Raw genomic sequence first — 15,369 nt, 5'->3', positions numbered from 1 at the left:
GTTCCTGGGTGTCTGGGGAAATAATGACATTGCTGTGTGTACTGGGAGTCAGTAGGGGCCCAACAACAAGTTTTTGCCCCAGGGCCCCCCTAGGTAGTTAATCTGGCCCTGGGACCTAAACACTGCTGTTTTGTAAAGAGTGACAAGCCAAAAGGGTTGAAGACTGTACTCGCTGAATCTAGTACTCAAGTAAAGTATAAGTACCTCAAAAATGTAGTAGATGTACTTAACACCTGGCAGCTTTCAGACAGAGCCCTCACCACCTGTTGACCAGTCTCTCAAAAAAAACCCATAGTGGTATTTTCACATTGTAATATATACAGAGGTGGAAAGTAACTGAGTACATTTACTCAGTGAATTAATTAAGTACAATTCTGAGGCATTTGTTCTTGTTTGTATTCATTTTATGCTTGATACTACATTGGATTTCAGAGGGAAATATTGCACATTTTCCCCATTACATTATCAGACAGCTTTAGTTTCACATTACAGTTTTACATACAAAACATAAGAGATAGATAAAGTAATAATACCCAATAATACAATGTGTCATTCATATATCACTCTGAACAGGACATTTTTGTGTTTTTACTTTTGATACTCTTATGTAGCCGATAATACTTTTATATTTGAAATGCTTTGGTTATATATGAGTGTTGGTTATATTTTTGTTTTTCAGGCTGTAGTTTGTGAACTACAGTCATAATGTCACAATCAACTAAATTCATACTTTTTCTGAAACCGTTTTAGAGGTTTTGGTTTCATTTATCGTAATTTTTTTTAAAAGTCCGGGAAGCGGAAACTTACTAACTGGTCTAAATGAGAATGAACCCACGTTACCAAGGAGCCTGATAATGACGGTTCCCAGGGAGATGCGCGGTGCTGCCGAGCCGCGGCGCTGTTCTGCGCTGCGCAAACCCGCAGCAGGCCCTGTCCTGTCTGCCCGTGTCCCTCTCCTGTCTGTCTCCGTAGGTCTCCCTCTCTCTCTCCCTCTGCCATAACAAACCCTTCCTGCAAAGATCGAGGCTTGAAAGCAAATCGCATCTCAAATCATCCGTGTTTCCGCCTCAACTAGTTGAAAAAAAAAAAAACCCCGCAAACACCGGGGGAAAGTGAAGGGCTTGATATTCACCGTGTGTAGCTGCAGGAAAACGTATAATCCCCACACAACTGACCTGCAGAGACTCGCCTTTTCCTCTGGGCTCAACATTGACCCAATCGAGCTTTTATTTCACTACACTGTCACATTTTCTCCAGCATTTCCCAGAGGGGAGGAGAGGTTTTGCTGTTTTGCGGCCGTGTCGATCATGAACGCTGTTTCCCCACGTCGACACCCGGTGACAAGAGTGGACTGAGAGTGTGTAAGGGGTTGTTTGTTTTTTTTTACACCTGAAACAAGCCTCTGCCCGCCATGTCTGTCCTCACTGACACATCGTCTCCAAATCTACAGCTCTGGGCTTTTCCTCACCCATGAAAAAAAAAAAAAAAAAATCAAACACACCAGAGCAGAAATCTCGCATGTCTCTCAGCTCAGTCTCACCGGCCGAGAGCTGCAGTTGCCTTCACCCCTTCGTTTCTGAAGAAAGAAAAAAACAGAAAAGCTGAGCGTTTGTTTTCATGTACATGAAAAGACAGTACCCAAATCAGCACAGTCGACGCTTAAAGTGCCATCAAGTGTTGAGGTTTTTGCTGTCAGACGTGCGTTTGGCACACAAACACACACACTTACACGCTCTCTCTCACACACACACACACACACACACACACAACAGAGGATGATTGTGCCTCAGTCCCCCTGTCGTGGCAGAAACGCTCATAGACAGTGACTTTGGGAGGCATTACATGTAAAGGAAATGTTCCTCTCGTGACATGGGTGATTGAAGACTCTACCAGCCTCCAGAAACACCTCCACAGCACAGGAGAGGTGCGCTTTCTACCCCAGTTTCTCCGTGGCTGGGTGAACTTTATATCGAGCATATATTAACACTTTGTGGCCTGTTTTTTTTTTTTTCCTCCTCTAAGGCTGGAGGACTCCATTTTGAAGGGACCGGGTGTGCAAGCCAGAGACTACACAGCAACTCGTCTCAGGAAAGGAAACTCATCTGATTTTCCGGGTAGCCTGCAGCACCATTTCACTGCTTCTCAGACGTGGTGGTGGACATTTTTCTATCACTTCATTTATTTATTTTTTCGTCTCATCTCCAGGCGCATGTGTACTGCCCAAGTGCGTGTCGGGGTGATGGTGGTGGTGGTGGTGGTGAGGAGGAGGAGGAGGAGGAGGAGGAGGATGCCAGTTGTTGCCACAAGTTTGGCATGTGACATGTCATTGGTGATGGCAGCCTGGTTTAGGTTAATAATTGATGCTTGTAATTAAGGGGAGGGGCGGGGCGATTTTTGGAGGTGTCGTGTGGTGGTCCCGTGCGTTTTTTTTTTTGGAGGGTGGGGGGGCTGTCAGCTCAGATTAATATATTTTTTTTTACCCTTGAAGAGAGATTTACGGCCCCCTCTGTACTCCATGCTGTGGACCGGCTGGGGAGGGAGGCAGTGGTGACGACTGGCAGTGCGCACAGCAGAGAGAGACTGATTTTCAAGGGGCAGGCAGAGTGTGCAGGCAGGAAACAGCCAGTCAACAGAGCAGAGATCCTCAGACGGGGAATTATAAAGTTGTAGTTTATCACAAAGTAAAAGTGGGAGTGTCGCTGGAGGAGCACAACACGCCTGAATTTCTATTCCAGGGGCCGCTGGACCAGGCTTTAGCGCATGTAGAGAGGAGGAGGAGGGGGGAGGGAGGAGGAGGAGGAGGAGGGAGGTGAGGGGGGGTGAGTGAGTGAGTACGTTTCACAGGATCCAGGCCTAGTAGTATTGCCGCTGGGACTCTCCTCATCCGCTTTCAAAAAATTGGAAATTGGCACATTTAAACGCCAAAATGAGCGGGTTGAGGGTCAGTTTCGCGGTGGGCGACACCGGAATGGTAAGATTCTCGCGACAGATCCCGTGTCATTTGGCGTTTTCTGCGTGATTTTGTTGTTTGATGCACATAGCCTGCATCTGTCGAAAGGGAAGCCTTGTAGAAGTACGCGTGTGCGTCCGTGAGTGTCAAGCCAGTGTGTGTGCGTGAACGCGTTGTGTGTCGTCGTCGTTGCATGTTTTGTGGCGTTTGTGTTTCTGTCTCGTGCAATCATAGAGCCACTGCAAGCCACGAGCGACACACAGCTGCACACACCTACACACACACACACACTCGCACACACACGCAAGCACAAATACACACACCTACGCACACGCGCGGCAGACACACGTGCACGCGCACGAACGGGTCCATTTTAATTCCAGGTCGTGGATTCAGCGCCGGCGTTTTTAACGTCGGGTTGATTTTTCACATGACGCGCTATAATAATGTCACAGGGTTTATTGTGTGCGAATTTACAAGCTCCTGACCTTATCTGGCTTGATGTCATTTTCATCATATCGCGATAATTGTTTTTTTCCTAAAAGGCTTTTCAGTAGGGCTGCGGTGCTGGCGCAGAATCTCTGCTAAAATGTCACATTAGGTCGATCCGCTCGTCGCCAGTGAGTGTGTTTACGCTTTTATTTTGACATCATATGACGGCAGATTGTGTTGTGTTTACGGATCTGATGTGGGAGCTGTGCCTTTCTTCTGTTACTTTTAAAAATATCTCATTACCAGCTGCCTGGGTTAACTTTAGATAAGCTGCATCAACGCTATGACAGTACTGAATGAAAGACAGATTGTAGAAACATGCTAAACCAAAATCATGGATGTGTGGAATTTCTTAAAGGAATATTATTGGAGGGTCATTGAAAATAACCTTAAATCACAATTGAGTGCCTCAGGCAGTTGGTGGAGGAATTATTCCAAGCAAATTATAATGAGGTTTGGTTTAAGACAAACAGTGAAGTTTATGCTTTAAAGTCATCCAAACTGACATCTCTTTGTCCAAGAATGCAGTGTTCACACTGATGATTTCATTTCTGTTTCAGGGAGGAACCATGCCAGCATGAGTGGGCCTTATGCAGGCCCTGGCAGGGAGACTCATCAGTCCAACTGCCCTTTGACCCCTGGCCGTGACCTCTCCACCCACTCTTGCTCCACCAGACACCATGACCACAGGATTGGCCTAACCATGTCTGCTGCCACCTCCTCTCTCAAGCATGCATCTGTCTATGGGTTCACACAAAGGGACCACTCCTCCTCCTCCTCTTCCTCTTCCTCCTCCTACAGTCCTCTTAGGAGGCTACAACATCTCACCACCATGGTGAGCCAGCCTGACCTGGTCCTGCCGGTGAGGGAACCAGACAGGAGCTGGGAGTGGGGGGTGCATAAGAAGAAGGAGAGGGGGAAGGAGATGGAGAGAGACTCCTGGGCTGATTGCACTAGCAGGGATTATTCTGGCACCCAAAATACAAGCAGGGAGAAAAGCTTTGGTAATTCTTCTGCTAGACAAAAACAACCCGAGGTCCAAACTGGAAGTAGAGATGCGCCACCAGCCAATCGGAGCGATCCTGTCACCTCAGAGAAAAAGACAGAAGGTTGTTTCTCAGGCCCGCCTAGCCCGGCCTTCTCCCTTGATAGCAACAGCCCCTTCGCTAATGGCCTCCTCCATTTTGAGTCCTCCTTATTTGAGGATGACGACAATGATCAAGTGCGAGAGGCGGTGTCGCCCATGGGAGGCTTGCAGGACAAACATGGGAGGGCGGGGAATGTTCTTCAGTCCACTCCTGGAGACTTAAATTCGGACTCTAAGGATGCTACCCTGTCGTCAGCCAAGGTCGTCACCCGGTCCCAGTCCTCGGGTCAACGCAGGAGATACTGGGATGGCTCAGAGGATGAGTGGGAGAGCGACACCGATCTGTTCCTGTTTGTGGATAGTCCCTCAAGGCATTCAATGGCAAGTTTTACCCCTTATTACCCTGCGTCAACTTGGCACACATTACCTGATTGTCAGGTTTTCTTTAGCAATAGCAACAGCACTATTAGACAGGCATACAACCATTTTTTTCTGGTGTACTGAGACAACATTGTAACGTTTCAAAAATGGCCCTCTGTCAAAGGACGACTGACATTCACCTGACCAGAGAATATCTATTGTGGTGCTGGATCACAACTATTAAGAACACAAACTCCTGAGCATGACAAGGAACACCTCACTACTTTTGACTGGTCGTAACAGAATATTGGTCATTGTAGATATAGACAGGTTATGGTTCCACAACTGTAGCTCTGATAAACACAGGAAAAAAACAGGAAAACATTCAGCTACTCCAGATGTTTGTGAGGTGAAGGGGTGCGATACAGATCTACAATAAGTAACAGCAGAAGTTAGTTATTGTAGAGTGGTCGCTGACTTGGCCGGCTCACCTACACGGTCAGCAGCTGCTGCAGTGGCTTAGACACACAGCTCATGGAGGCAAATATGGTACTTAAAATCTCTTAGTGCCCAACTGCAGCAATTTGGATCAAAAAGGCACAAAGTCAAAGATGACCACACAGACATGATATACATATTTTTAAAAAATCAGTTTGTCTTGAACTCTATTGAACTATATTATCTCAAATCATAGAAAAAAAGGCTCCTGAACTTGCCGGGGAATTATCACTTTTTTTTTTGTTTGGTTTTTTGTCTTTTAGTATTGAGGTAATCCAGCAATAGATTGTCTGTGTATCTATGGGTTCATCACAAACTGAAACTGCTAATAGCTAATTCGACATGCTTTTGATGGTGTCAATTTGCCAAAAAGTACATAATTATAGGCTGAAAAAACAGGGCTTCAGTTGTGGCCCACAGCATAACTCACTGAGTCCATGGCAACATTTTTACATTTACATACATATAGGACAACTTCAAGCATGATTAGTCCCCAAGTAGAAATAAGATAAACAATAATGAGAGTGACAAAATGCATTAATTTGACAGTTGTTGTGTTGCACTATCAATTTCTTTTTAACATTGCCAAAGCTCAGATTGTCCCATCAGCACGGTTGTTATATTTCTGTACACTGACACTTTCATATACAGGTATTTATTGTGTTGAAAACATGTGGGCATCAAAACAAAAAAACACATACAAATTTGATCAAAATCAAGCAGTTAAGTTGTCCATGCTGTCAGACTTACTTCTGACCTATTCTAATAAGGGGCTGACTCACAAGTAAACAACATTTTTGCAGGCTCTGCTTCTGTTTCTGCTTTTTTATTCTTTTTATTTTTTATTAGTGATAGTAATTCTAAAGAAAAAGGAAAGAGCAGCACGCCCATTACTCTGATGGAGTCATTTCAATGTTACTGATGTGAATCAGTGTTTCAGCATGTGTTGCCTCCTCCAAGAAAACAACCACTAATGACAGTAAAGCACAGACCATTCAAATGAGCTCATAGGGCAACCAATGTGAACGAAGCGAGCACAGCAGATATTCTGACTTGTCACAGCAGGAAAGGTAGACGTGTTACTGATAACATTAACAATGGGTTTGTTTTATTCAAGTGTCAATGTACTATGATAGTTTTCAGTTCCAGTAAACCATGACACTGTGACAGTGAGCCATCGTGCACAATACCAGAGCCCTGAAACTGAAGCAGCTAAATTAAATTAATCATCGCTGATTTTATTGTTTACACGTGTGCTTCTCTTACTGTCATTCACAGCCACTCAAACCCTCCAGTGTTCAAATGTGGATGTAGAACAAAAAGGAAGCAATGAGCAGTTTTTGATTGAGATTATGGGCTCTGATAACAAGGTCACAAGAAACGTATACATTTTATTTTACACTTCCTATATCTGAAAGAGTCTTACACCCATTCCTGACTAAAGCAACTACCCGTTTAAAACCTGTGTCAAAAGTCCGGTTGGATGCTATCCTGTCATCAGTCTGTCGTTTATTTTTTTTTTTAACTCCCTGTAAAACCATGACTTCTCATTTTCAACTCTATCTGTCTGCAGATTTAACGGCGATATAATGTGTTAATTACTGAGCTACAGAGGTGCTGGTATACAACTGTTTTTCACACGTGCGGTCATATTCACCAAGACGTGTGAGCAGACTCTGATGTGTAAAACTGGCACTCTTCTCCTTTTAAGCGACAGAAACAAGAGTGGTATCGATTAATTTATTTTTTTAATGTAACTCTATACAATAAAGTGAATTTCCCAAAATGTTGAACAATTCCTTTAAAATGCCCCAGCCAGGGTTACATCGTAGCAACAGCCAAAATTGGCCCTCTGGCCGATTCTGCTACATACCAGTCATAGCTCCTGCTCATGTACCCCACCAGTCCACACGACCTGCTGCTGTGAGCAGTTACTCCTGTTTACACTGAGGGGGAAATAGAAGCCACAAGTGCTACCAGTTTGTGATATTTTCATACTGTGGTTTGAAACCTGTAAGAGGTGATGAGCTGGATTTAGATCACAGAAAAAAAAGTCTGTAGAGAGCACTGGTCAGAAGCTGAAACCGTCGACTCACAATCAACAAGAACATTAAAGGTAGTGAACAGTATAGCAGATGATTTTAAACAAACTACAGTTCACATTTTGTCTTTGCCTGACAAATGTGAATGTCATCTCCCTCTATGTTTTCTTTACTCTATAGTCAGGTGAAAATTATTGATGGAAAGCAAACCAATACCAAGACATGAATGCTCATTCCTGGCTGTTGAGAAGCTCACAGTATGTGGTGAGGAGAATCTAAACAGAGCCTGTAGCTAAATATCTTTGAACTGCATGTCACGACCTACATTCAGCACTGAATGGAGAGAGCTATTAAGTGGACCTTTTGTGCTCATTTTCTCCTCACCATATAAATCAGCATTGCTGCCTCAAGCATCTTTGATGTCTGTAGGCATACACCTCACAGTGGGTTCACATTTCCTGCCACAACAGTTTACACAGAGACTCATAGAGGCCTAGACAGCTCAAACAAGGCCAAACATATGATTATGAAATACGATTTTCCATAACAGTTTTGATAAACAGGCGGACATCACCATTACTTCGCATTTTGGATTATGCAACATTTCTACGTTGATGTCTTTGACAATGGAGTAATTGCACATTGAAATGCAGTGGCTCACGATGGACATATATCATGTTGAGATGAGCTCTGATGCAGCACAGTTGGTCCTGTCGGACCTGTCTAGTTTTCAGACATCTCATTGCACTTGTGTTCTTCATTGTCATTTTGTCGTCAGCAGAACAGCCTGAAGAAAAAGCCTTTGCCGCCTGTGAAGTTTTTAGAGGGTGAGATTATTTGGGCAAAGTTCAGCCGAAGACCCTGGTGGCCCTGTGAGGTGATCATTGACCCCGTACAGGGAATCTATCACAGAGTGAAAGGTGGGCCTGAAACATTGTTGGCTTATTGTTTTTACCTTGACTAATGCATTGTGTATGGGTATCTTTCATCAGTGTGATATGCTCTATGGATTATTTTTGTCAGCAGCTAATTGACATGGTCTCAGATGGTAATAGCAGTGCTCTTTTGTATCAGTGAATGAAAATGACCACTGCATAAAAAAGCTTAATAAGATTACTTGAGATAATAATTTAGACACATTCAGAAATTAAATATAATTATTATGTTGCAAACTGTTCCATTTTCTCGAATATGCCATTATTGGGTCAAGCCTCCCAGCAGAGAGAAGCATTGTGCTAGAAATGTTTTCAAAACATAATCAAATGATAGTCTAAAAGTGCACATCTCACAAAAACAACATACTTTCAACCAGTGGATCTCCTTCGTCACTATCCAACCATATTGAGATTGGTTCTGTTAAGCACCTGCATCCACTGACGTATATGGACTATATTATGCTTTCATAATATAAAAGTGTTTGTTTTGGTGGATTGCTACAGTTAAAGTCTGTCCAAATACTAATGTCTTTTGCTGGATTGTTTTAATATCTCAGTAGGTTCAGGGGAATGCAGAAATTTAAGAGCAAATGCATATTACATAAATTTTTTCCCCTAATGATTAATATTTTGGTCATGTAATATTTGATATTCTGAAGTTTTATAGAATTCAGTGTTCTTGCAAACTTTCCTAAAGCCTTGTTGATGTTCTTGTGTTAACTTCCTGTGCAGGCTAATGTGATTTTAATTTGTGTCTCATGAGGCTGAGGCTGATGTTTTGTTGTTGTCTTAGAGCCCAGTGACCGGCCCTGTCGGCTCTACCATGTCAGGACCTTTGGTGAGCCTGTGGAGCTCCTCTGGGTGGAGGAAAAATCAACTCACACTTTCCATGGAGGCTTTGAATTTGAACAGCTCCCCCTACTGCGCCGGAGGGGGAAGCAAAGGGAGCAGAACTACAAATACACTGTAATTGCTGTTTTATCAATGCCTTGACAAAATGTTTGTCTAAATCATCATCATTGCTGGGTGATCATAGTGTTAGACAGCAGTAGAAAGCAAAAACAAAATAGTTTTTCTCTTTGAAACAGACTTGTTCGAAAAATAACTTCAGTTACAACAGTGATCATGAACAGATTCTTGTGACATTTACAAACCCTGGTCATTGTTTTTCTTTACCTTCCTGTAGATTGCGAAGCGTTATCAGGACTCCTGGAAATCCAGTGTGGCAGAAGCTGAATCTGTTCTCCCGGAGAGACCCAAAATGGCTTCCTCTGTTTCTTCGTCCATAGATGAGGCCTTCCACGAGAGCTCCACACCGGAGAGAGAGAGCAAGGCCCATCCGACCTTTCCTCCCTCCACTTCGCCTGTCTCCACCCTGCCTGAGACATCACACGTGACCAATGGATCCATTTCATCCCCAGTTATTTCATCCCCAATAACAACTCCAGCAAAGCCAAGCACTTTAAGGAAATCTTCTGGCAAGAAGAAACCAAGCAAATCATCAAAAGACATGAATAGTAAACACTCTAAAAAGACACTGCGCAATAGTCCTGACCAATCAGATAGAGAGAATGGAGAGTGCCCATATTCAGACCTCGATTCAGTCCCTAAGATTTTGTGTCCTAAAGCACTTGAACGTCAACCTAAGCTAGTTCCGACTCAGCTGTCTGTTACGGTTGTCAAAGAGGTGAAGAAGCAGCCAGAAATTCAAAGTGGTCTTTGGTTCAGTAAATCAGGCAAAGACAGACGACCTAAAACTACCAGTCCGATGCCAGACCGCACTCTCTTCAGCAAGGCGTCGTGTAAGAAAAAGAACCAGTCAGTTGTCAGTAAAAAGATGCTGGTTACAAGTGTCTCCTCTAGTGGAGGGACCAGTGACCACTCAGGGTCGTCAGACAAGCATAAGATTCTGGTACCTGCTGAAGCAAATCTGCCTCCTGAACAGTCAGGAAATATGAAGTGTAAAAACACCCCGGTCGCCAGTAAGTGTTCTGATACAACTGGCAGTCTTGCTGACCAGTCAGGACTGTCAGACAAGCAGAAGTCCCCGGTGTCTGTTGAGACCGGTGTGCCCTCTGACAAGTGTGGATACTCAAAGAGTAGTCAGACACCCACTAATACAGCAGACACTGTTATTGGCCCGACGTCTGATCAGTTTGGTAGCTCAGATGTTAAAAAGGCCTTAGATCCCAGCATGAAAGTTAGTCTCAGTGACCAATCCAGGTTGTCAGAAAGTGTAAAGAGTGTCAGTCGAACTGAACATCCTGACATGATGGCTAATAAAAAGGTCCCTGTAATCGACAGGATTTCCAATCAAGCAGAGGAAAAAGAAAGTAACAAAAGTCCAGTGTCCAGTTTAAATGCTGACAATACTGACTCATTAGCAATTCTAGGAAAGCAGACAAGTCTGGTCTCTAAGTGTAGGCTCCCCTTTGTCAAATTAATACGCAAGGACATGAAAGGTAAGAAGTTCCTGAAGTCCAGTGTAACCATTAGTCCCACTGACCAAACTGGATGCACAAAGAAAGAAAAGAAACCAGATAATAATGTGACTAAAATTTCCTCGAAACAATCAGACTGGGTGGATGACAAGGCAAGTGTCTCCTTAGATAAGGCATTCAATTCAGAATCTATAAAGGTTTCAGTTGTGAAGTTAAAAGCAAGTGGTGGGAATGGTGTGCTTCATCTCTCATCAGAATCATCACAAGGGAAAACTGTTGTGGCCTCCAGTGTGGCAGGTGACTCTGGTGATGGGTCAGGTAGCCCAGAGGCGGAGAGGATACCAGTTTTAGATGTAAGACCCAGCAATGTGACGTCCACGTCCTCTAATCAGTCAGACCGGTCAGAAAGTAAGAAGACTCCTGCCGCCGATGTAACAAACACGTCTGCTGAGCAGTTGGCCAGCTCAGCGCAAAGAAAAACTTCTGTCACTAGTACATCATATAACTCAATTCGGCCTTCTCACCAGCAAGGGAATTCAGCAACTAGGAAGGCTCCTGTTTCCAAAGGCATGTCTTCTGTGAAATCCAAGAAGGTTGTCCACAAATCAAAGCAGGTTCCAGATGAAGTGAATAAAGTCATACATGAGCAGCCTGCACACCTTCCAGCCAGCAGTCGGCTGATGACCAGAGCCCTGAAAGCCATGCAGGAGGCAGAGCAGAAGAAGAAGGAAAAAGCCCAAAAGGAAGCTGAGCAGAAAGAAACCTTAAAACCGTTCAAAAAAGCAGAGGACCTCGTGCGCCACTCTGCGCGTAACTCCACTTGGAATCCAGGGACCAAACTAGACTCTTGCACTAAAAGGAAATCTCTTAAATCTCATTACAATGACAACGGTGAGTGTGATCAGGACACACTGTCTAGCTGTAGCAGCACCCCTTTGATGCTCTCTGATTCAACTGACTTTGAAGCTGATGTCAAGAGCGAAGATGAAGACCTCTCTATATCCTCAACTCCACCGATGGACTTCATACCCCTTACTTCTAAGGTAAAAGCAAAGAAGGAAGATCAGTCCTCCGACATATGCTCCTCATCCTCACCTTCCTCCCCTTTTTCTTTTATGAATGCCTTTAAAAACGTGAAGCAGGTGTCCTTCCAGTCTCTGACAAATGAGGGCGATGGTAAGCCCATCTCTTTCAAAGCAAACACAAACTACAAGTTCAGCACTTTTCTCATGATGTTGAAGGACTTGCATGACACTAGAGAGCGAGAAGGGGCCCCCTTAGAACTGGAGATCGGGCCACCAAGTGCACATGTTAAGGAGGAGCCGTTAGTGATGCCTGGGGAGGCTAAACCCACAGGCCCAGATCAACCAATTGGACATGTCAGTAACAATTCAAATTCAAGTCCAGAAAAAAACAAACTCACACAAGACAGCACAAGTCAGATTTTGAAGAGGCCCTATAACAGAAGGGGCAGCTGCACAGGAGGGAAAAAGAAAGCCAACCGCAAAGTGCCTTGTCGTCCTGCCAGGTCTGGACCTGGTTTCCCAGGACTGGAGTCCTCACCAGGAATTGCATCCTTACCAACAGTGGACTCTTCATCAGGAGTGGATAGCTCATCAAGAGTCCAGTCCTTGTTGGGCATGCCGGCCAGCAGCTGGGAGAGGCAGGCTAGAGGTGGTGAAGCAGTGGTTCGGGAGGAGGAGGGGGAAGAGAGGTGGAACAGAGTAAATGAGAATCTACAGAACATGGTGCCTTTGGAGCAGCGGGGGTCCGACACTACGCTGTGTCTGGGACAGCCGAATGGCCTTGTTGCAGACTGCACTGAGACTAACACAAGCTTGATGAACAATGCTGGAGGACGCGACAAGGCTCCAACAGGTAAGGACAGAGTCTGCCCAAAACTGTGAAGCACAATCTGACCCGTAGTTCTACACAAATGTGCACAAAGACCAGCCTCAAATGCCAAACTTTTCAAGTTGATCACATTGCAGTAAATGTCCAGCATACTGCCCAGTGGGATAACATGAATGAGGAGGGTTCATTTAACAATTGGACTGTTAGGTCACATATATAGAGACCGATATAAGGGGTGTAATGTATAAATTAGCAACAGCTGGGCTTCATGTAAACAATATAGTTCCTGTTTACATGGAGTTAGATGGAGGTGGAGTTTGTGTGATAGTTGTCTCGATATTGTCTCCTTGGGGCCCACAGTGTCATTGTCTTTGAGAATGACTGTGGACTGTGCTGTTGACAGATCAAAGTCGGCCACAGCATCAGTAACGGCAGAAGCAGCAGGCTTGAACAGCAGGCTTGATGCTCATCTTGGTAACGGGTTTTGTATGCCGTAGAGAAATGGTAAACGTTGCTTCCATCTGCCGTGTAACAGTGTTTACTAGTTAGTGATTTCCATACCAGAAATGTTTGCAGACAGTGCACTGTGCAACCTAATACCTCATTCTTACTAGATTAAATATTAGGCAAATGTCACCTTACTAGACTTAGATTAGACCAAGGGGCTAATAACCATTTGTGAGTTTAACCTGACTTTAAGGATGTATTCACACTGAGCAAGTGTTTTCTCCACAGTGGCGATCTTACATTCTGGTGGGCCCCAGGCAAAGTAGCCTATTGAAGCCCCCACCCCCACCCCCACTCACACACACATACAGATGCTACAATTTACACATGTTCCCTGAATCACTACAGCATACATCATCAGGGACTCCACTTAGGTGGGGGTGGGGGGTGGGGGGGCAGCAGTGCACTGTCGTGTCTTTCTGGGAGGTTTAAGGGGGTTTATATTTGTCATTGCAAAATGTGCTAATATGAGGGACCATTGGGGGGGCCCTGTCTGGTTTGCCTCTACTGACAATGCTCCTCTGTTTCTCCAGTTTGTACAGTCAGCACAAAGGACAAATCTGTGGTTATACACATATAACCAGCAGACTGTCGAGTTTAAAGGTGTCTTGATATAGAAATGATAGGACTCCTGGTGTATTATCAACAATCAGTTGAATTAAATCGATAAAGGCCTGTGTTTTTCAGAATAAACAAGAAGGAATTCTTATGTTTTGCAGACTATAAACAATGGGAATAAGACAACAAGCTAGTGTCTTTCCTTGTAAATCTTTTTCAGCACATAAGCGAATAAGAAAACCAAGCAAGAGGCTGATTGAATGGACTGAAGAGTACGACCAGATTTTCTCCACAAGGAAGAAAACCAAAAAGCCTCTCCAGTCGATTGGAAAGGTAAAAATCATACAAAGTAAGATCTGTTGTAACTTACATGTTGTTATATGAGCATAATACTGGCATTGGCATTAAGCATCCAATATCACCACATGTGAAACTTGTATCACTCATTGCCACTTAAGTCACACCATTTGTTTTCTCAGGCAGCTCAACCCATTACCTCCATGTCTGAACCCCCGGGATCGGACACGAACGCACATGACCACCCATCCTTGAACTTGCTTCCTGAAATACAGACACCACCTCCTGAGGAAATCGCTGCAACGACGCCCTCTGAACTACAAATTCCGAGCACTGAAAACACAGCTCCCCAAGATGCACCTGTGCTTTCCATCGACACACTGACCCCTCCTCCCGAAGCTGAACCCTTGCTGTCAGAAGGCCTCGTGAAAGACAGCGGTGAGGCAGTGTTTCTTTTTTAACTTGACTGCATTCGAAGCTTCCCCCAGAAGGAACTCAATTGCAAGTTTACTCGGTTGGGGGGGTATGACCATTATTACGAAATGTGTGTGTGCTGTTCTACTGTGGTCAGTGCGCCTGACTGTATCTCCTGTCAACAACACCTGTGGCGTGATTGATAAGGACATGTTCAGGGTATTTTTTTTACTTAACATGGCTCATCGGCTGCTGTCATGTTGTGCGCCTGTTCTGAATATTGTTGTGCATGGATTTGGTCTCAGATCAGCGATTTTCAGCGCGCGGCTACTGGAGCGCATCTCCTGACAGCACATTCAGTTCAGCACCCTCTCATTCATCATTTGTGCCGTGCGTTAAAACCTAGTATTGTGTCAGTCAGCAGCATTCAGTGAAGACTTAACTGCTGTTCCACATCACACGCCTGTCAGATTTTTGATCACTCAGGTTTCTTCCTAGGAGCTATCAACTGGCTAAGCTAACAAGCAACAAGAGTTATCAAGCCTTCACCTGTTATTTTTTTATATTTTATATAATATTTTCATAATATTTCAAGATTTTTTCTGTGCGTGTGTGTGTGTGTGTGTGTGTGTGTGTGTGTGTGTGTGTGTGTGTGTGTGTGTGTGTGGCTGGGGTCACAGCAGGCTAAAGCTAACTAAACCTTGATTTGAAGCCAAACAAAAAAAGAACAAAGCAGCATTTGTGATACACTGTGTCGTACTGTCATGCACTGTCTGAGAGTTTGCTTAGTTTAAATGGAGATGACGTCAGCAATTCCAATAGGTCTGTTGTTGTGCTCATTGTGGTCGCTGGTTGGAGAAACATTCGACCAATCAGAGCTTAGAAGGCAGGGATTAAGAATGTGAATGTGTAAGAATGTGTCATCTTCCTAGAA

General features: G+C 44.3%; 1 protein-coding gene across 2 annotated transcripts in view; it reads left to right on the top strand.

Moving 5' to 3' along the window:
• The first annotated feature begins 2,802 nt into the window (after positions 1 to 2,802).
• nsd1b (nuclear receptor binding SET domain protein 1b) overlaps positions 2,803 to 15,369 on the top strand; it is a 28,158-nt gene continuing 15,591 nt past the window's right edge. Inside the window, exons 1-7 of one of the 2 annotated variants that reach the window (XM_087175802.1) lie at positions 2,803 to 2,971; positions 4,003 to 4,910; positions 8,211 to 8,349; positions 9,158 to 9,330; positions 9,551 to 12,683; positions 13,945 to 14,057; positions 14,204 to 14,459. In XM_087175802.1, coding sequence (XP_087031928.1) covers positions 4,020 to 4,910; positions 8,211 to 8,349; positions 9,158 to 9,330; positions 9,551 to 12,683; positions 13,945 to 14,057; positions 14,204 to 14,459 — 4,705 coding nt within the window. In that variant the 5' untranslated portion in view covers positions 2,803 to 2,971; positions 4,003 to 4,019. The other variant, XM_087175803.1, reaches the window with a different exon arrangement.

This window comes from Seriola lalandi, unplaced genomic scaffold (assembly GCF_002814215.2).
Source record: "Seriola lalandi dorsalis isolate HSWRI2012SDOR001 ecotype SW California unplaced genomic scaffold, Sedor1 jcf7180002054502, whole genome shotgun sequence".
Classification (NCBI taxonomy): domain Eukaryota; kingdom Metazoa; phylum Chordata; class Actinopteri; order Carangiformes; family Carangidae; genus Seriola; species Seriola lalandi.
The sequence above is the reverse complement of the archived record's forward strand: the minus strand, read 5'-3'. Positions and strand labels throughout refer to the sequence as shown.